This window comes from Sparus aurata, chromosome 15, assembly GCF_900880675.1.
Source record: "Sparus aurata chromosome 15, fSpaAur1.1, whole genome shotgun sequence".
In the NCBI taxonomy this organism is placed as follows: Eukaryota; Metazoa; Chordata; class Actinopteri; order Spariformes; family Sparidae; genus Sparus; species Sparus aurata.
Window position 1 is genome coordinate 26,062,581 of NC_044201.1, and position 22,153 is coordinate 26,084,733.

Consider the following 22,153-nt stretch of genomic DNA (forward strand, 5'->3'; position numbering starts at 1 on the left):
ACAGGACTAGGATGCTGCCAAATGATGCCTCTTTACCCTCTTTCCTTCATCTCACACACACACACACACACACACACTCTCAGCCTATTTCCCCATCTCATTACTGTGTGTCACTGTCATTTTCTATTTCACTTAATGTGCCCTGTTTCAATACTTGTCTCGCCACTTTTCCCCTCCAAACCTCTAATCTTCTCTCTGCCTCTGTTTCTCTTTATGTAACTCTCAATTTCACTGTAAAGCCTCCTCTTCTCACAATCCATTCATCTTTGCCTGCTGCTCTCTCCATCTTTAATCTTCTCCATCTCTCTCTCCAGCTTCGTAAAAATAAATGAGGCGGCTCTGGATCGGGGGGGCGGCGATGCGGTTACTCTTCACTTGCTACAGACTGAAGAGGGAAAGACAGATCGGGCTTTGTGTTTGTGTGTGTGCGGTTTAAGAGTGCAGTAAAGGGCGAACAACTGAGGAAGTTTTGTCGATGTTCAGTGAGACAGAAGCAAACGCGGCCAACAAATGCCAGACAGCGACATCTCTGGCATGAAACCGGAGGAAACAGGAGGCAGCAACATCCTATTGATTCCAACGAATTCTGTTGGATTTTGGCTGAGTGGCCAACTGAGCAAAACTGCAGGAAATTCAGGTTTCCTTCCCTGAGCACACCTGTGTACTGCCACAAGTGGGGACAAGTCACAAAGGTTGAGAAACACTGTTTTAGTCAGTTACTAGCACTACATTTAGTAGAGCTGCTGCCTGAGTGTGCAACATAACAATGTGAATCACTCAGCCACTTTCACATTCACTCATTCACTTTAAAGTTTGATCTTAGCAGAGCAGAGAAGCTTCAGAAACTGCACTTCTCCTCTAAAAGTCCTCATAACAATGCCTGCAGAGACATGATAGTTTTCATATGTGAACTTGTGTCACATTTGCATCTAATGATAGATACAGTGTGTCACATACGAAAATCATTTTACATCCAGAGTTTGTTGTCAGGGTATTCAATCATGGGACACTGAGACAAATTCATGCAAGCTGCTGCAGAATCTGATTCAAATTAAAACAATGTGTGTCACATCTACGCTGCACGAAAATAACCGTCCAATAATAACGTTTAATACCGCGCTGAAATACGCAGTCAGGACATAACTAGCCATGTTTCTGGTGGCATATCCGGGTGTTTTAGCAGCCATCGAGACACACTCCAGAAGGGTCATTCTAGCTGAAATTCATATTTTTACACTTTTCTCTTTACGGTAAGAACATGTTGTTTTGCTTGAGTAAAATCAAATCTAACCATTCACAGCTGCGATGCTCTCAGTTCTCTTGTGAGTCATACTGTCTCCATCACAACACAATAAAAAATACATCAAAAAATGAACCCGTTCTTTAACAAAGACACCACTGTAGTGAGACAGTAAACCATGATCGAGAACTGTGGATTTCTTTGTGTCTGTAGATGCAACTATTTTTTCTCTTAGTAAGAAATTTCTTAATCATTTAATTAAGGATTCGTTGCTTTCCAGTAAACACTGGTTTGTTTAGCCGAGTTCAAAACTGAGTCACAGCTGATTTAAGCCAAACTACGAACCTTCTCAGGGTTATAAATGCGATCTACACCGACAAACCAAACACTCTGACTCTTGTACTTCTGCTGCTCAATTTACTCACTGGCTACTCTCAAGTGCTGCTTCTGTCTGCTCAACACTTTGACTGACACAAAACACTGTGTTCAGACTACAAAGATCCTCCCCTGAGATCAAACCGAATAAGATAGGTTTGCACTTTTTTTTCCCCCCTCTGTTAGACCTTTCAATCTTGTCCTTTGAAGTTCACATAAAGCATGGAAACCCAGAGTGCAGGAAACTGAAAGAGAGCACTGAAGGCATCCGTTGTGACTGAGAGAGTCCTACAAAATATGCTTTATCAGTAAAGGAGAACAAGGAAATCCTAAGCAGCTAACTCAAAGAAATACTGATGACTTGGCACTTTGATTGCCTCCGCACAGGACCGGCCCACAGCACTTTCAAAAGGAAACTTAGACCACTGTAGTTCCTCTATTTGACTGCCAGGGTGATAGTGAATACTCACTGTATGATCTACAGAGGTAAGTGAGGTCAGTTAACCTGAAACTCACAGCAGCAGATATCTCAAAGGAATGTTGTTAACATTGTGGAGCAGGTGGTACACTGCAGGACCAAATATATGCATAGATGTGGCACAAAATTTGCGAGAAGAGACTGTAACGCCGGAGGAGGCAGTTGAAACATCAGCCAATGGTGCACAGCCGAGTTTCAAAACAGTTTCAATCAATTTGGCGCATCAGCAGACACACAGGTGACAGGTTGACAGGTGAGGTTACTCAAAAACAGAAACAAAACAGCCAGTCTTGTTTTTGGGCATTCTCCTCTCTGTTGCTGTCAACATTCTGTTGAGCTTTACCGCATGGTTAATTGCAATCAGATGCCAAACTTTATTGGCGTGTTGAAACTGATATATTATTGGCACTGTATCTTTTATGACCTTTAGACGGGAGTGATTCATGTTGCTATTAGCTGCCGCAATCCATTCAGCCCTTGGTACACAAAACATTAATATCACCTTCTAGGTCTGATCACTGTTCCAGAATTAATGTGTCAAATGTCTCGTGCCTTAATAATCTTCGTTTTAACCTGATTAATCTGAATTCATTGTGGCGCAAACCATCTCTCTGTGGCTGTGAATGTTGGAAACAGTGCTCCAGTGTTCCTGCTGCTCTGATTGATTTGTGTCTTACAAATACTTTGTCCAAACAAATAGGACTACAGGGACACTGTTCCATCTGTCATGCAACTCAGCCATTCAAACTCCCCTTTCAAGAAGGTGCTGTAACACTGAGATGTCTGGTTTAGGTGTCTATGGAGCGTTTTTTAAGAAATCAAAGGAGAAATGGACTTCAACACCTGCAGTATCCTGTCTCAAGTTACACACATGTTGACTGGAAATGACCTTATAGCGCTGGTGGAAAAAAATACCTAAATATTTATATGCTTTGTTCTTTTTGGTGGGGGTATAATTCCAAAGCGCTTCCTCTGAGCCAAGAAGTGGTTGAACTGGTGTTCTGTGATGTGATACACCTCTTGCTTCTGTTTTGTTAATGGATTCAAAGGTGACACCGACTCTACTCAGGTTTCAGCTAATCCGCCATTTTACACCCTGATGAGTGGGATAAAGAGTTCACACCCTTCTGTCCACATTTTAGTAGATTCTAGTTTGCACTCATCCCAAAAGACTCGAAGATTCTGTTTTACAATGGACCACCTGACTGGTTCACTGTTTAGTTCACCATAAAGCAGAGGAATGATTTACAGTGTTGTTTGCCTGAGTCAATCCCAGAAACAAGAGTCAGGCAATCGATGGGCCTTAATGAGAAAAAGATGACTTTCAATGGGAATGCTAGGAGCCATTATTTGAAAAAAGTAACACATCCTCTTACACAACACCCCTCCCTTATGTAAAACGTATAATTACCAACAGGGTAGAAGGTAACTAATGCCCCGAGGCTGACACAACAGTTAAAATAGCAGACAAATGAACTCGAGGAACGCAAGACTTTCTGGCATTTCATCAGAGGAAATAAAGGAGTAACATCTTCCATTTAGACTAGCTGTAAGACTTGTTTTTTTTAGCATATTTTCAACAATAATCCAAGTTAGCCAAGTTTCACGTCATCCCTGCCACTCTTTATGAAAAAAAAAAGAGGAAGTGGTTAACGATGTGGTAGGGAAATTCAAAAGTAATGTTTGAATATCACTGATGCCTTGGCTTCAGCTCAAAGCTGTTTATTGACAGCCTGTCATGATGACTGACAGGTACTGGGACGGGAGTCTGATCACCTGAGTGTTTGATTAAAAACACGCCACTAACATATGAATGCTTTCATTTAGATTCTGAACCTGCTCAGTGTGCCACATCTGTAGCCACCAAGGACAAGACAAAAGTGACATTTTCAAATAAAAGCTTCTATCTAATTGTGTGGACTGATGATTGGTTTAAATGTATGTAAGAATAATTCAAGTAATTAGTAATTCTCTATAGCTCAAAAACAAACGGCCGGCAAATTGCAGCCTCCATATCCACGACAATGTAAGATGCAGTGGGCTCCTGCATAAAATCCCACAAAAACATGTAAATTCGGCCTCGAGGAAAACACCCTGCATTGATCAGACAAACACATGATGGTACAGATTACAGGTAGATCAATTTGTGATCTCATCAGAGTCATTCTGTCTACTGTTTGTCTTGTAATCATTAAAAACAAGGATATATTGACTGTCACAGTGGAAACTTCCCTGAGTTGTAAAAATCGTCTGATAAGCCTTCAGATTTCAAAACAAATGACTCGAACTGGACTTCCTGGATCGTGTTGCATCATCTCACATGTATCCTTGGCAACACGCCCCCACCAACGCAGCCCATTGGTCGAAGATTATTCCTGCGTTCTATTGAATGTTAATCACTTCTTGGTGTATTTATGATTGCTTCTGGCCTATAGTTCTCCTGACAAGACTACACAAAAGATTTTGAGTGTGTGTATGCGCTTGGCTCAATCCTTACATTTCATATTGATTGTCCAAACAGAAAGAAACACAAAGACGCAAAAAACACCATCCACAAACACGACTTACCGAGTCCTCCGGAGGTCTTTGTATCTTGACCCACTCCACCGACGGACCTTTCACCTGCAGAAATCTGTGGAAAAGATTCGTGAAGCCCTCAAAGTCTTTCCTGGAGACCTGAAAAACACAAGAACTTTGTTTGAACCTTTATTCTGCCTCGACTTAAGTCCTAATTCACTTGTCCAGATAATGTGAAAGAAAAATGTGGTAATTGCTTCTCAAAGTGGACCAATTATCTACCAACTTTCTCTAACGGAAGGCAGCCGAATAAACTTCCAGAAAAAGAAAAAAAAAAGTCTTTTTAAAAACTCAGATACATTATTAAGATTTTTTGCCATCATTGATCCCACTGCAGATTTCAATCATACAGTTAGGAAAAACCTGACTCCGATCCTTCTTCTTGTCTCTTAGTTTATATTCCTTTTACTTTATTAGGACTCACCCAAAGTTCCTTATAACAGAGCTGGTTATCGAGGAAATGAAACTTGTATTGCTTCACCAGTGGACTGTGATAAAGGAGGAATCAGTCAGCGGAAAGCCTCAAATATGGACTGTGTTTGGTTTGGTTTGGTTATGTGTAATTAGAGGTTAAACCAGTGCAGTATGTTCACCGAGCAACGACTGACACAAAGGAATGTACGAAGCAAAATGTGATGCTGCTGAACAAGCATTACTTGTTTCATCAGCAATTATAACTTTGATCCTTTTATCTCTACGCTACATGAGTTTAACATTTATAATGATAACTGGGTTTATGTGTATTAGCCTTAAGTTTTTAAAAAGATTAGAACATTTGTATGAGTAGAATACAAAAGGACATTATTGATAAAACATAAGTAGGATGTGATGTACAACTTTATGAAAGTTTTGTGACTGATGTTTGGTCAGTGGCCAGTGAAGGCTTTTTCTGGCTTTATACCTGTTTAGTTTTAATATCACTGACAAGAAGATGATTGGTTGATGATAAAGACATTTAAAATGCTGTTTAAGGTCTTGAGGAATGAAGATAACGTATCTAAAATGTGTATTACAAACAGAAGAGAATCTATAGAGAGCGCCTCAATGTGCCCACATAAACTGTACAGCAGTCCATCGGAGCAACATGGGGTATTTGGTGAATTTATCCTGTTTGCCTTGAGTCATGAATCACACATACGATGTTGGCAATTTGAAAGATAATTGTAGCAAAGTAGTGAAGTGAAGAAAGTCAAAGTTGTCATTAATACCATTTAGTTTTGTGTGAAGCCGCTCAGTGAACTACAACATGGCCGCCAGCTCAGTACAGAAGAAGTTTCAGCAAAATCTGGCCATAATCACAGAGCTAGTTAGTCTATGGGACCGGCTCTACAAGGTTTCATTTATGGGTTTTGGTGAGCATTCAACAAAACGATGTCACTATTGACTGTGCAGTCTTTCTCATTACGTATTTTCACAGTCTCATATTTCATTAGTTTTATGACAAGATGCGACTACTGAGTAGAAAATGTACCAACATTATATGTGTAATTCATGGCACAATTCAAACAGGATAAAAACATATATTTCTCTCTCACCTTTCACTACGATTACACATATATTTTCTGAAATTAGTGCCCCATGATGGTCCACTGGAAGGGACATGACTTCGCCTCTCTAGTCCGGGGGCTTTGGCAAAACAAATAAGTGGTCTGGTCTAAGTGGTGAGTGGTCTGCTCTACATTCACTTTCGCATCTATTTACACTGGAGACCTGCCCAGTTTGTAACTAAGAGAGTGTGTGTGCTCTACAGCTCAGTATGTATGTGTATATGCTCTACTTGCTTGCATAACTATTAGTGCTTACTGCAAGTACAGCAGCTTCTCTGTGAACAACCTTTAGCGAGTGAGACTGTGTAACGGACACACCCGTATTGACTGACTGACTTTTTATTTTCTGAGCATCACTTCATCTTTTGTGATTCCTGGAAGTCTGAGGGTGCCTGGTTAATATCTGAAAGAGGCAACTGCCAATCCCTGTGTGTTTGTACTGTGTGTGAGTGTGTACACAAACTACAGGAGACGGATTAAATGATGTTCTGTCTGGCTTTTCGCTGCTATTTAGGAGACAGTTTACTCATTTCTGATTAATTCGCTGCTGTGGGCTGAGATGTGTCCACTCCCAAAACCAGATAATATTTTGGGCCAGTAGAACAAATCTACCGGGTCTCAGTTGGGCTCTCTAATGACGCACTTTATCATGACATAGGCCGATTACACAAATGAATATCTGCTTAAAAACCTCGCCTATACTGCAATTTGGTGACGTATCCTTTTACGTATGTCTGTGTCTGCATTATGTAGGTGGAACCCTCATTGGCACCGTGCTACAGTATGTGTCACTTTTGTGTTTTCCCAGTGTTCGTGAGTGACCCAACCACCCTGTAATCACATCCAGATGGTCGAGGAGAACCAGAGGGAGGGAGACGGAGACGGAGAGTTCTTATGACTGTACCTCTTTCTCAGCGCCTGTGGAGGTGCCCAGAAGTTTCTCCAGCTCCGTGTGCATGGAACTCTCCAGCTGCTGCCGCATCATTTCCTGGAACTGAGCCATCCCTCCTTTGGCGACTCCTTTACTCAGACCTAGGCGGGCGAGACGGGGGGAAGATGGGGGAACGTGGTTTTAAACTGTTGTGACATATTTGAATTTTTACATATCCTGGATCCTCAGAATGATTCCTGTCTCCAACTCCGCTCCTTTCATTTACTCACACCAGAGTCCCACGTCATTTTTTCTTGGTCAAGTCGACTCCCTAAATTAGGCAAGTCGAGTGGCCCCTCCAAAAGGTTTTAGCACTTGTCTGTTTGTTTATTTCTTAATGTCTTCTCAATCAAAAACAAGTATTCCTATATTCATTCATCAAAGCTGTAAAAAGTCCATCAGCAAAAAAATGATCAGCAACTATTTGAAGGTCGACTAATTTTTCAGGCAAAAATGTTTATCTTTGCTACTTTCCCTGGTCTAATGCGATTAAAAATGAAATATTTTGGGGTTTTTTTTGTACTTTTGAATGGACAAAGCAAGATAAATGATGATTTCATATTGTGGTCTAGATACTAGACCAGCAATCAGCTATTTCATTGTTTGCTCATATTTTATGGACCAAGAAATTAATAAAAAAATGGAACCCCCAATAGGTTTAACCAATAAATATATTTATACCAGAAGTGTTAATTAATAATATTTGGTATCATAAGGGCTATCACACAAACTAAAGCAAGTGAAAACAACCACTTCACAGCTCCGTCCACAGCTGTGCAAACGCGACCAATTACAGTAAAGTAGTGCAATTATACCTGTAAACAAGACATTTCTCTGGGCCTCATTATTTTTAATGTCACTTTGCACGAGCACCTTGGGCCAAACTATTTTACTGCTGACAAAGAACAACGTGTGACACACATTCATCTAAGAGGAATAATCAAGTCGTCAGGCACATCACCCTGTTGGGGTGTGATACAATAAAATGCAACCAAATTAACCTTTTGGGCCTGTTTGGGTCTCTGTGCTATGCCATAAATTCTTGTGTGAGATCTAAAATGCTTAAAGTCAGTCTATCAGCAATTTTCTCATTGGTTAGCAGAGTAGCACAGTGAGCTAAACAGGGTGACCTTCACTGCATCTGGCTCACAGATAAAATACAACAACAGGAAACACAGCTTTCTGGTTGAATGTGACAACATAAGGAAATAGGATGGATTTACAGTATATCAGCGTTATAAAATCTCTGGTCAAACATGTTGTTAATGTACGGTAATGTCTTTAGGGTTTATGATACTTTCCTGTCACAGTTCGTCATGAAGGGCATATAAAAACATCTGCAAGCCTGCTGATGTGACGAGATGATCCATAATAAACAGGTTATAGATGGCATTTAAGCTGTATACATTACTCATTTGCTTGATTGTTAAAGCGAAACTCTCGCCAAAAAGAAACCAAGGCTTTATTTGGGATTGAATATGAGTCAAACCTTCGTGTGAAAGCATAATTACGACGAAAGAGGCACTTTTAAGATGTACCGTAGTTTCGGTTTTGGGCACGTAAATTTTGAACGGGAGTGCATGGGGCAAGACATGCTAGCATCAAAATCGCTATTTTTAGAACACTAAGAAGGCTCGACACAACATGAAACTTTGCTCGTAGCATCACCAGGGTCTCTACTCATGACCAAGAGCATTGAGAACATTGTTTGTGTACACAGAGTTTATGAAAAAGAAGGTTTATGAACTACTCACGTTATCTTAAAAGTGCCTCTTTCGTCGTAATTATGCTTTCACACGAAGGTTTGACTCATATTCAATCACAAATAAAGCCTCGGTTGCTTTTTGGCGAGAGTTTCGCTTTAAACTGCTTTCATTAATGAAGTGTTTACGTGTTTTTTTTGTTAGTTTTTAGTTAACACACTGACGTTCTGACAAATGCCCATCACAATTTCCATGATTGTGGAAACTAAAAAGTATCATTATTGCCTCAAAATGTAGTGGAGTGGAATTATAAAGTAACTGAAAGTGGAAATATTCAAGTACAAGTACAAGTACAAGTACAAGTACAAGGGGTTACTTATAATCATTAAGTTTACTGTTTTGGAGCAATGGTGTAAAATGGAACAATAATGTTTTATCATGAGATTGTAAAATAAACTACCCCCATTACATACTTACCTTTGTGTGACAACACATTTTAGGGGTCTTTGCAAAAACGTGTATTTATGAACAGACTCTTAAAATAATGGCTGATATATCGATATCAGAATGTATCTACTCCATTATAACCTTATCAGCATCTGCTCCAAAGACAAATGATTAACTAAGTATCCAAATTATTGTCAGTCACTTGCTTGACTAAGCAAATCATCTTATCTTACCAAACAGAATTGACCAGAGACTTAAAAGCGACAAAAAACTTTGACTATAATCTGCAACTGTGTCTAAAAATGAGCTGTCATCGGCACACTGACTAGCAGTTAGTGTTTGTCAAGAGTGCTGAATGCTGTATTCATGGCAGCAGAGGCAAAGGTACTGGCTGACTGGCTGCTTATTAGACAGGACAGAAAGGCCATGCAGAGACAAAAATACCGAGGTGCAGCTGATTAATGACACACCAGACGAGTAAACTCCAACAAGCGAATACACTTGATATTTTTTATCAGAACTCCACTCCGTACATTCTTTCAGTTGTGGACTGGTTGCTGGTTCGAATCCCAGGCTCCGTAAGCTGCATGTTGACTTATCCTTGGGCAAGATACTGAACCCCAATTTGCTCCTGATGAGCAGCCTCTGCCATCAGTGTATGATTGTGTGTGAATGGGTGAATGTGACAAATGTTGTATGTAAAGCACTTTGAGCGTTCAGTAAACTGGAAATGGACTATAGATATGCAAGTCTCTTAATCATTTACCATGTGAGTCAGTCACAAATAAGGAAATATTATCAGCCAGGTCCCATTTGGGAATTATGTTAATGTATGCTCATGTACACAAGTGCCGTGTACACTCCAAGGCATCAGTTGGCAAGGAAAATGTAAATAATAGCTATGAAATAAGTGAAACCAAGCGTAGCTGTCACATCTGACTGATCAGTCAGTACGTGAGGCAAAGCAGTAAAAACGTTCCCTTTTCAGGCAGGTGTTTGTGTAGAATACTGTTATATTCTGTGTTTTATCAGCTCTCCTTCTGTATTTTATGTGGTATTTCATTCTGATTTGTTATCTAGTTTTTTTTTTTTAATTCTATTTCTACGTTGTTTAGCTGTGAAATACTAAAAGGTGCTATATAAACCTTCTGCTTGAGGAATATGGCTCTGCCACTAAAGATGTTTTAATTGCCATTGTATTCTCGATTAATCACCTTAATCGAGAATACATAAACAAGTTCAACTTAAACAAGGTGTTCTTTGCGCAATAAAATGTCCGAAAATGGTTTAAAAAGCCAGAGGTGATGTGCTCAAATCTCTCATTTTGTCCACAAGTCAATCAGGAAAGAAAGCAGAAAATATTCACACTTCAGAAGCTGGAAAAAAAGAGTTAATCGATTGACAAAATAGTTAATGATTAACTTAATTTAATAGATGACAACTAGTCGATTATTGGATTAATTGTTCGCTAGTCATTTGATTTACACAGGATACTGAAATTATTAAAAGTCATTTCATGCTAAGATAAGTAAATGTAGTTGACTCTAGAACTGATTGGCATTACTGTGAAAAAAAAACACAGGTATGGTCCTTTACATCCACTGTTTTATTTACTTGTACATCTTAGATTATCAGAGTGGAATGCACCCCAAACATCACCACTTACCTTCTACATAAAGTGCCATGTTACTGCAGTCAAGCCTCGACCAAAATAATAAAATAAATCCCAAAACAGAGCCTCAGATTGAATATTCCAGAGGGCAAACTGAAGTGTCATTGATGATAAAAATCCCTTAAATGAACACTAAAGTTTCCTTCATGAAGCCTCGAAGCCAACTGCTCATTCATTCAGACGCGTTCAAGCCTTTAAGTCCATTCACAACTGAGTCTCTGGAGGATGACACGTCCTGGCTACCTCCTCACGTCCTCGTCAGAAGAGCAGAAAGAAGCACACATGTATCCGAGCCCACTTATCTCTCTGGATGGCAGCCAGACGTCCCTGAACACGATCCTGGTTCGGATCGAGCTGGATGCTTTACTGCTCGCCGCTCATTTCCCAGCCCAGATACTGTAAACCACGTCACAAATCCTAGCTGTGACTCTCAACCTCAGCTCGTGTTTTTCTTCTGCCTCGCCCACTGCTTTCATTTTTATTACCTTATGGTGATATTCAGCCCCTTTCTGGTTTTTTTTTTTACACTACTCCGCTCGTATGCCATCAATGATTCACCGGTGACACACGTACATACACACACACACGAGTGAGTCCAATAAGATGACCTGCCTCACGGGCAACTTCACAAGCTGGAGGGCTGCAGAAATTACTGACTGACTGATGGATGGATGGATGGACAGAGAGGACGCCATGTACTCGAGAAAACAGTGAACACAAGCGCTGCTTACTTGAGGAACATGAATACAACGCAAAGAGAGCTCAAGTCTCCAGTGGTACCGTGAACACAACGCGACGAGAAACGGCCGTTTTCGACAAAAAAAAACGTCCAAAAGAACAACGTACCCGTTAGCTAACTTAACGATACAACCTTTAACACATCTCGCGTGCGAAAGGGGATAGTGTCAAAAGGAAAAGTGATAAATGGGTTCAGATTTCAAACCATTTCCTTACTGTGTGACTGTAGGATGCTGGCGGAAGAAAAGTCGATGGGGTCGGCCTGGTCCTGCGGGTCTGAAGGACCACAGTGATCCCGCAGACGAGACACACAGTGGGGTACACTCAGTACGTGTTCTGTTTTTTAACGGCTTTTCACCTTCAAACACCGGGCTTCTGTTTCTTTTCGAAATCGCTGCGTAAAACTTACAAACGGGCAAAAAAAAAAAGAACTTAAATACGGTGATTAGTTTTAAGATATTTTACACTACAGTGACATTCCTGGAGGGGGCGAATGAAAACGTTGAAGGAGGATGGCAACCAATGGGAGAGCCAGTTTTCCCGTGACGCAACTTTAACAGCCAATAGAATTGTGCTACGTGAGTTACGGCTTCTGGCAATTCCGGGTTAAAGAATGCTCCAAAAATGTGTGAATAGTAAACACACAGACAAAAAAAACGCTCGTGTAATCGTACTGACTTCTGTGTTTGTAATAGTTTTAAAGAACCAGTTAATATTTTAAAGTGCATTCATGCATTATAACGAGTATTATCAAATTGACTGTGCAGCATTTAAAATGGAAATGTAAAAATAGTGTTGGTTTTTCTTATTCATCCCTTTTAATGACACCTTTTTTTTTAATCAGCAAAGACAGATTGTACATTAAGAAATTACATAATGTTAAATACTGGAAATCATTCTTCCTCCTGCTGGGAAGGTAAAAACTAGGAAATACTGCCCTTGTCTGGTGAAACTTTGACATTGCACTGTATCTCAGCTCCTGATGTACAAACATTTTCTATATTCTGCACCTTTCTGCAAGTTCTGTAGATGTTTTTTTTTTCCGTCTGCACAAACTTGTAATTAATATGACCTTTAACTGTGTGCTCTGCAGGGCTGGATAATACAGGTAACAATATTTTTGTCAGGTATAATTTTGTGTGTTCACATCCTTGATGCATTTTAAACATTCACCGCTGGGATACATGTGTGTGTTTTGTTGTTTAAACGAACAACAATCCAAATCAGATTTTCCTGCAAAGTCTAAAATAAAACTGCAATCCCTACTGGGAAAGACAGTATTGATTTACTTCTCATTACTGTGTTATAAGCTTTAAATAAACAACCTTTTTCAGTATACTGATACTCGAAGACAAGTGCTAAACCCCCCTCCACCCAGCATTCCTCATGTAAATGTGTCTTGTCCGTTCAGTCGCCTATCGATCCCTACATATCTAATGCGGGTTTGTTTAAGGACTGGAGCCTTTCTCTAGGGCGGGTCTTCACTCTTGTACCCAAAAGTCACACTTGAATATAATTAAATGTATTGTGTCCAAAGCACCTTGCAGTATGGAAACAAAGTTATCAAATTAACGTAATCAGGTGAAAAGTACAGTACTTGTCTCCAAGTAGAGGTATAAAGAATCATGAAAAGTTAAATACTCAGGAACCTCAAAATTGTATCTCAATACTGCCGTCTTGGCCAGGTCACTCTTGGAAAAGAGGTTTTAAATCTCAATGAGTTTTTTTTTACCTGGTTAAATAAAGGTTATTGATTTGATACTTGAGTAAATGTACTTAGTCCATCACTGGCATATTGTATTGATTTCATTTAAAACTGCAGTGTAGAATCTTAATACATATTTTTCTGCAGGGACTCTCAAGTTTAGTCTTTTCATCTGTCACTGGGCTGATACAGAAAAACAGTCACATTCACACATTGCCAGTTCACCTAATATGCTCCTGTTGGTCTGTAGGAGGAAGCCCACGCAGACACAGGGAAAGCATACACACAGAAAGTGCCCAGCTTGCATGACACCTAAACCTTTTAAATGTGGCAGCTGCAGAAATGGCACTGCATATTATATTTATTACATTTGTTTACCTGCAAGATGACACTCTGTTGGAAAACAAATGAAAATCAATGATGAAATTCGTTGCACAGTGTTTGATTTTTTTATTGTTTCAGCTTCAAAAGTTATCTGTTCCAGTGTAATAGGACTTAATGCATCATTGACTATATGTAACAACCATCCATGTTTCACTCACCCTCCAGAAAAAGATTACTGAAGAATAGCTGGTAACATATGTTGTGTACTTTCAGTATTTACTGTATATTTAAGGTGGAGTTATACTTGTGCGTCAGAGTGCAGCCGCCCTGATGTAAGAGTCTCTTAACTGAAAAGGAGACTAATGTCAAGTGATCGCCTAAAGCCAAAGTAAACCTGGTCATCGTCTCTATTCACTCTATGATTGACTGAGCAGGTCAGAGCCAGTAGAAGGTGTGTAGAGCAAATGGATTTGCCTGGCGTTCCTGAAAATGTTGTCTTCACTAACAACAATCACCAACAGTGCTGAGAACTCTACATAGCTGCTGTACATTTTTACACAAGCATAAATCCAACTTTACACTCATAAGCACTAACTTTCTCTCTCTCTCTCTCACACATATACACACACATATACAGTAATGCCATTGGGATTGGTGGAGTGCTTTATCACAGGCGTGAGTCTGGAGTTTTGGGGCTGTCCAAGTGCTGGTTAGGTGGCTTTGAAGGGTCTAGTCATACTCCCAGGAAAGCCACAGCTGTGTCTCTCTCCTCGATCAGCTCAGCTGCTGTGGCGTCCATCTTTGTCCGGGAAAAGCTGTTGATGTCCAGGCCCTCGACGATCTTCCAGCTCTTGCCCTGAGGAAACGGCATATTTTTATAAGTTATGCATTTTGAAACACTAGGGCAAACAATGTAGTTTATTGCTACTTTATTACTTGATTTCAAAATAAACACTTAGCTGTTACTGGAGGGAATAAAAGGTTAGATCAGTCTCACCTTAATATGGACAGGGAATGAGTAGATGAGGTCATCTGGGACTCCATACGAGTTGCCAGTTGAGTAAACACCCATGGAGACAAAGTCTCCCTGAAAAGAAACAGGAGAAACTGGTTAAAACTGGATTTCAAATACAATGTTACTTATTCAAGATATTCAGAAATCGAAGTAACAAAACTTCCTTTTACCTTCTTCCAACTAAAAGAGCATCAGAAGTACAAACGTGGACTGTATCTTATTTCTGAGCCACAAACGCTTGAGGCCAGGTACATAAAAGTCTGTAGACTCGTGACTAATGTCTCTTGTATGAGCACAAATGCATACATATGCAAATACACTCTTTTTGTGGGAGTCCAAATATCAAAGACGCTTCATTTACAATTATAAATGACAAAGAAAAGCAACAAATCCTTACAGTTAAAGGCTGTAACCAACAAATGTTTGACATTTTTGCTTGAAAAGTGACTTGAACGTCTATTACTGTTTCAGCTCTATTATGTATTTAATTTGGGAAATTGAAATTGTGTGCACAAACCTGATTTTTACTTTGATAGTATGCCAAAGATGTTGGTGCACCCTTAATCAACTCTTTTTATATGAATACCTCAGCACACTCGAACAGCCTCTTAATGATGAGAACAAAAAACAAATGGCAAATATGACATATTTTTACAAATTGTTGAGGTCCACAAACGGCGCAAGTGATACTTACAATTACTGAAATCATAATAATCTTTGACAGCTATTATTTTAATAGGTGCATTAACTACAAGTGTATTTCACCATATTTTTCATTGTCACCTCACCAAATCTTAAAAATTAGGGTTATGCAAGTAGTCTTTTTTATTCTTGAGAAAATGCAGCAACAGAAAATTATTCCCAGATCAACTGTTACATAAATTATATATGGGGTTTACCTCGCTGGTGCCTGTCCAGATGTCTCTCATGTGGTCACAGATGGCCTTGGCTGCAGACATGGCGCTGGACAGCTTCCTGGCCTTGATGACTGCAGCGCCTCTCTGCTGCACTGTCTGCATGAAACAACATGTAGCGTTACATGAAAAATGCAGCTGCAGGCAGGGGGAATGTGTGCAGGAGAACCTTTCATACAGTGTTATCTTGCGTTATTGAGTTGTGACGCTAGTTTCAGTTTAGTTGTAAAGGTTTTGTGATAAAGGCTGAGTGCTGAAATGTCTGCAGCAGCAAGAATTTTCCATAAAATGTGACATTTTTTGTACCATTTGTGCAATTTTAAATATTTTAGCAGACCTGTTAATTGTCATTTTTGAGTGGTTAAGAGAAGAGCACTGTATAAATGTCACAGTCTAACAGATTACAGTGAACCCTTAATAACTTACAGTGATGAACTCTCCTTTGAGCCAGGCATCATCTTTGACTGCATCAAAGCAGGCGAGCTCGCTACCAGACTTGTTGACCACACAATGGTGCACATCTGGGTACTGGGTGGACGAGTGGTTGCCCCAGATGATCACATTCTTCACATGGGTGGCAGGAACGCTACAGCGCATCGCCACCTACAGGACCGGAGCATAAAAGGAAAAAAAGCAAATTCAGGTTCCAAGATCTGCTCAGACAAAAGTGGCAGCTACAAGTCTGTGAGTCTAATTTGTACAAGTGCAGGTGTGAATAGAAATGAAGTACAAAAGTGAGTCCAAAGGAGCACACCTGAGAGCGAGCTCTGTTGTGGTCCAGACGGGTGAGGCAGGAGAAGTTCTCTTTGGGGATGGAGGGAGCAGACTTGGCTGCAATCAGACAGTTGGTGTTGGCAGGATTTCCCACAACCAGCACCTGAAAACACACACACACACACACACACACGAAAACAAAACTGATATAACTCAACATAAACTCATTATTGTAATAGATTCATTAACAATAACAGATTCGATTTTAGAAGCAGCTGTGGTCTTTTTCTTTTTATCTTAATCTTGCCAGAGAGGAGCTTTATTTGTTATTAAAAGCAAAATTGTAATATCAAAATCAAAAATAAGATTAAGCATGAGAAAGTAATTTGCACATTTGTGCTCTGTTGCCATGTAAGCCAAAGTTAGGGCTCTGAACAAAAGGAATCAAGCACAAGCACATTTGCAACAAGTGTTTAAGATTTCTATATACTTGAAGCAACGTAACACACGCAACTTTGCCAGGAGTAGAATAGTTTCACTGAACAGCCTTGAACGCAAGTGGCAAAGCAGTGGAGTGTATGTAAATTTGCATATCTGTGCAGGTCTCTAAACTAAATCCTGGGTCATTACCTTGACAGTCTTCTTGGCATACTTCTCCAGAGCAGTGCCTTGGCTCTTGAAGATGGCCACGTTGGCTTTGAGCAGGTCCTTCCTCTCCATGCCATCCCTCCTGGGCATGGAGCCAACCAAGATGGCAGCATCCAGGTCCTTGAAGGCCACTTCCTCCTTGTCAGTGGGGACAATCTCTGCAGAAAGAGTGGATTCATTATGACTGGTCCCTGTTACTTTTGTTTATATTTGTATATTAAATATGATTAATCTACTCAAAATGATGGACTTCACTGTTGCTGTTGTAATAGTTCCGGTCTTATAAAAAGGTTAGAATTTACAGAAACGGCTAGAAAAGTTGAGAGATTTTCAACCAGAAGGGTTTGAAGAAGCTGCATGAAAAAGGCAGAGCGCTCTGAAAAAGATGCTGAGGCGCATACATTTTTCTCTCAGTGGCTAAATGAGGCCAATGAGGAGACATGCTGTCCTCATTCAGAATGACTGAAAAATTAGGCTGGCTTTCAGAACAAAAACAAATGTCATGTGGACATTGGCCCTTAAAAGGAAAATTAGAATCGCACTTGATGCACAAGATGTTAAGGCTGTAAAAGTTTGGATTTTACTAACTTTACCTTAAATGGACATAATTTATGTTCTTCTGTGTTAATTTTTATTTGAAAACTACGAATATACCATTAACCAAGACTAAAATATATTTAATGTGCTGGGATGAACCTTCTCGTTTGTTACTTATGAGCTCTTATCAATGTAGTCTCTTGGCTCTCTCCACAGTAATACAAAAACATTTTCTCAGGTGGCATTTTTGATAAAAGGTCATGTGAAAAATTAACGTAAATCATACAGTCTCTGAAAGAATCACATCGAAATACATAAGCACAATGCTTAAGACTCATCTGTCCATGTGAACTAATTTTTTTCATAATTTCTAAATCACACACAATTTTGGGAGATGTATTTTGGACATATCACATGGGCGACCAGAGTTGTACCATAAGGCTGGGCCCATCTCAATGCATGAAGCGTTGTCTTTGCAGCACAGTTGTTAAAACAGGGGCCTCTCACAGCCCCTGTCCAAACAAAGCAAAGGACAGAACCAATTCAAAGGAAAAATTCCAGGTCACAATGGAGATGCCACATAATGGTGCCTCACGACAGACATCATGATTGCGGTTACAGTGATGGCACCAAAAAAGCTCATGGGAACCAACCTGCATATTTATCAAGTGTCTCTGAGGGGGAAATTAAAGGATGGAAAGTCCTGACGGTCTTAAAATAGTGACGCATGTATGAGTCAAAGCATTTGAGCCAATTTCCAAAACAGAGAAGGTCTATCTGTCTTCTCCAACATTTAGGAGAGATGTGTGAGGCCGTTAGTCTCCAGCAGGTAGTGACTGATTTTCTGCAAGTTTAGAAATATATAAAGTAGAGTCTTGATTTCAAATAACCACAGGATGCTTCAACGATATCGACTGATTCAAAAATCCTGCAGCTTCTACAAAACGGTGCCTTTGCCAAAAAAACTGGATCTTATCATGTAAAATGAACTTAAAACAAGGAGATACAGTACAGCTGCAACATTAATTGATTGCAGCAACTGTGATTGTGTTTGTTCATATTAAATCATTTCAATAAAAAGTTATAATGCATGTATAATCATTGATGTTTTGGCCAAATCACACACTGAAAAGAGCCATAGAAAGGGCTTTCATATGCTTTGTAATACATTTCTCACTTGTTCCATTAACAGCGTGTGTGTTTGCTTTCTAGCAATGAGCAGAATGTTACATTTACCCTGTCCATGTAGAGATTCATCCCTCCCTGGGACCAACAATGCAGAATCTAAAGCACTTTAAACAAAACTGTCCGCTACATCTTTCCCCTCCATTTCATCATACCACCTGTTGTCCCATTGATATTTAGAGGCTCCAGAAAGCTCAAAACTGCAAAACATGATGGCATGATGATGGAACATGCTTAGGACAAAGGCCAAAGCTACATCTACCTGAGTTAACAAGACAATCATCTGAAATAAATTAATATGTGTAAATAAACAGAATTAGAGCCCTAAATGGTTATATAATATAGATTATAATATAATATGCACTTCATTATGAATTGATTCAGGATTACAGACGGTGTGTGCACTATACATTTTCAGCCCAAACACAAAAACATGTATGCGTGTGTGCCGATTTTAAAAGAGAAAAAAAGCTATAAACTGAAAAAAGGCAGAACTTCGAAAGTACAGATTTTTTTACACAAGAATATGGGAAAAAATCTTCTTTAATCTGTAGTAATTTAATTTAACTTAAGACAACGTCTACTAAAAAACAAGGAGTATAAAACTGCTATTTGATGCCAGTTTACTGATAATGAATACAGACAATATGTCACCTTATTTTATCGTATTTCCCATTCTTTAACAGTTACCTCTCAGAAGTGGGAGAGCACAGTCCTGCAGCTCCATGACAACACCCTCCAGGACTGGCAACATGGGCGTAATGTCCAAAAGGAGCAAGATGACTGGCTGAGAGGAGGAGGAGGAGGAATGAATGGTATGGAATGAATAAAACATGCTGAACTGAATGTAAATGCACTCAAATCATAACTTGCATGTATAATAAAGACATGAAGGTGGGGGGGGACTTAGTTGTCTCAGGGAACAGAGTGTGAAGGCCTAAGCCATGTGGCTCAGTGACTACAGCTTGTGCCAAATGGATCAAGTGGTTTTAAAGTTGGCCTAAGACTCTTGGCACAAGATCCGTTTCATTGACTTGAAGGGCAATCCTGGCTCGTCCCCATGCACATGCACAGGCAAGTGCAAACTGATCAGATTTCCAACAGCGGCCATGTTCAGTGTCACCCCTAGATTTGACCTGGAAAACCTGTGACATACATGTGAGATACAGCTCGCCTGTATCCTGTATATGTCTAGTGACGCTGCCCTTACACTTCCTAATGAGATAAAGGAACTGAGTGTGTTATGTGAGCAAGACAAAAGGCCCTTCTTTACCTGGTCTTTGCCAAAGACATCTCCCTTGGCAATGCCGAACAACAAGGAATAGGCTATCTGCCCAGCAGCGCCGGTCACCAGAACTCTAATAGGCTCAGACTGCAAGACACAAGGCAAAGAACAGTGCTGTTAGCATTATTAGAATTGATTCCATTAAGAGGACAGGAATGAAAGTGACACTTTAATTTTCTTGCACACATGGGGTGTGTCTATTCCTATCAACAGGATTTACAAAAGCAGGAGGGTCAGTTCAAAAATAGACGGTGTTGCCTGCCTGTTACATAACAAAACAAAGATATAATTAGGTTATCAAGTTCATCGCCATCTTTACCACACGCTCAACAGCATTCATTCAATAACCACAATGACCACGATACGGTAGCTGTGACAGGTTTTACATTAAATAAACTTTTGAGCACTCAGGGGTTGGTTCCGTTTTGCCACGACATACAAAACTACAGTTACAATAGATAACAAACTTTGACGAACTTAGCAAAACTTTGAGAGTAACTAGTGACTCTTTGAATAGCTATGGTCCAATGCATTACTGAAAACAGAGTAAGATATATATTGTCTGGCTATACTCACCATGTTTGACACGATAGCTTGTGCAGGCTCTCTCCCACTTCTCGCTCAACCCAGAGGGCACTCCTATATAAATCCTCAGTCAATCACGACACTCCTAGCCGTCTTACGGCAGCTTGACGATCCAGGAAGTACTGGTAGTTGTAGTTTTTGATAGTTAACGTTATCCTTTATCGAAACGAACAAACTAGACTCAACGGGTTACATCACAAAACGTCTCTCCGGATTATACTACTATTACCTAGGCTGCACACTACAGGTTATCGCTAGAAACTGGATCGGGGGCGCTAACGAGCTAGCTGGTTAGCATAGCGTTGAAAGTACCGCTTGCTGTTGCCTAGCGACCAGTATCCAGCGGCAGCAGAGAGCCAGCTAGCATCGAGATTACAGTTTGTAAACTGCTTTAGCTAAGCTTCTCTTTTGGGACATAGACGGGAAACCAACATGTGTAATTAAAATGAGCCGACCGAAGATCGACTAGAGGCGTTAGCATGAATTATCCGTATGAAATGAAACTCGCTAAATGTAAACGCTTTCAGTGCAAAGCAGGTTCAGTTTGTTCAGTGCTAACTAGCCCGACTGGCGTTCACTAGTCGAACTAATATGAAACCGCTAACTTAGCTAGCTGTAAATGATTGCAGTGAAAGGCATGCTTTAAGTTGTGTAGTTGGCATTCACGTGAAGTTAAAAAACCACTAAAGCTGAGCAGACCAGGAGAAAGCACGAAAAGTTTTCGTCACTGAAACAGTCAAGGTAAGTTGATGAGAGTAACCTGGTTCTTCTCTTTCTCCACCTCTCTGTCTGTCTTCCTCCCTCCACCTTTGCGTGTGTGTGTGTGAGGATGCTAGATTCACCTGTCTTGAATTCACTTAAAGGCATGCTTGAAGTTTTTGTACAGCTCAGTATCAACCAGAGACATTTGGTCTTCCCAGTTGCACGAGAAAAGTCTCAACACAACAATTTATGAAAACCTTATTAACTGAAAATCTTGCAGTACCATTTCCTTGTTTCATCATTGCTGAAGTGTGATTTATACCCCGGACATGTAGGCTAAGTAATGCACTGCATACATCACAAAATGTTTTCCACATCAAGAGTTTGAGAGTATCATCCCGTTGTAAGTATTCTCCCAATCCTTGGTTCTTCGGTAAGGGAGGCGTAAAGTGTTTCTTTCTGCTATCTTGTTTGACTTGAGAGCACACCCATAGAGGCCCTGTGTTAGGTGAGCATGGTTATCAATATTTCATGGCCTCATTACAGCCTCATTACACGACTTGAACAAAAAGCTGAGGAGATGGTGTTACACCTGGCTGGCGTCTTGACTATGGTCTCACTGTAGGCTAGCTTGGCTGGCTGTCTGCTGGGTAAGAACACTGTACCAAATGATTATATGGTTGAAACAGATTCTTCTCAAGTGTCTCTGTCTTTTTCTGACTTTTGTACTGCCTGTACATTAGAGACAATCCTTTGGGTTGTTTATAGACAGAAATGCTCATTGACAAATGACAAAATGACGTACTTGCCGACCATGAGACCTCAAATATA

The 22,153-nt window shown here is 40.1% G+C and overlaps 3 protein-coding genes across 9 annotated transcripts in view; 1 reads left to right on the plus strand and 2 right to left on the minus strand.

Annotated features, from left to right (window-relative positions):
- Positions 1-12,215, minus strand: part of ugp2b (UDP-glucose pyrophosphorylase 2b) — a 34,782-nt gene extending 22,567 nt beyond the window's left edge. The window contains exons 1-3 of one of the 2 annotated variants that reach the window (XM_030441019.1): positions 11,925-12,215; positions 7,122-7,249; positions 4,662-4,769 (exon numbers count right to left, since the gene is read on the minus strand). In XM_030441019.1, the coding sequence (XP_030296879.1) occupies positions 4,662-4,769; positions 7,122-7,220 (207 nt within the window). In that variant the 5' untranslated portion in view covers positions 7,221-7,249; positions 11,925-12,215. Of the gene's footprint in view, positions 1-4,661; positions 4,770-7,121; positions 7,250-10,964; positions 11,888-11,924 lie in introns of those variants that run through there. The other variant, XM_030441018.1, reaches the window with a different exon arrangement.
- A 1,631-nt stretch (positions 12,216-13,846) lies between these two features.
- Positions 13,847-20,784, minus strand: mdh1ab (malate dehydrogenase 1Ab, NAD (soluble)). Its single transcript, XM_030442482.1, has 9 exons — positions 20,612-20,784; positions 20,024-20,122; positions 19,441-19,537; positions 17,011-17,186; positions 16,421-16,543; positions 16,093-16,269; positions 15,652-15,765; positions 14,735-14,824; positions 13,847-14,593 (listed from the first exon to the last, which is right to left on the minus strand). Exons 1-9 carry the CDS (start codon positions 20,612-20,614, stop codon positions 14,471-14,473), a joined length of 1,002 nt encoding a protein of 333 aa, XP_030298342.1. The 5' UTR covers positions 20,615-20,784; the 3' UTR covers positions 13,847-14,470.
- wdpcp (WD repeat containing planar cell polarity effector) overlaps positions 20,698-22,153 on the plus strand; it is a 74,709-nt gene continuing 73,253 nt past the window's right edge. For 3 of the 6 annotated variants that reach the window (XM_030442480.1, XM_030442479.1, XM_030442481.1), the window contains exon 1: positions 20,699-21,361. The gene's annotated coding sequence lies outside the window, so the exon portion shown is untranslated. Of the gene's footprint in view, positions 21,362-22,153 lie in introns of all 6 variants that reach the window. The other 3 variants (XM_030442477.1, XM_030442476.1, XR_003986983.1) reach the window with 2 other exon arrangements.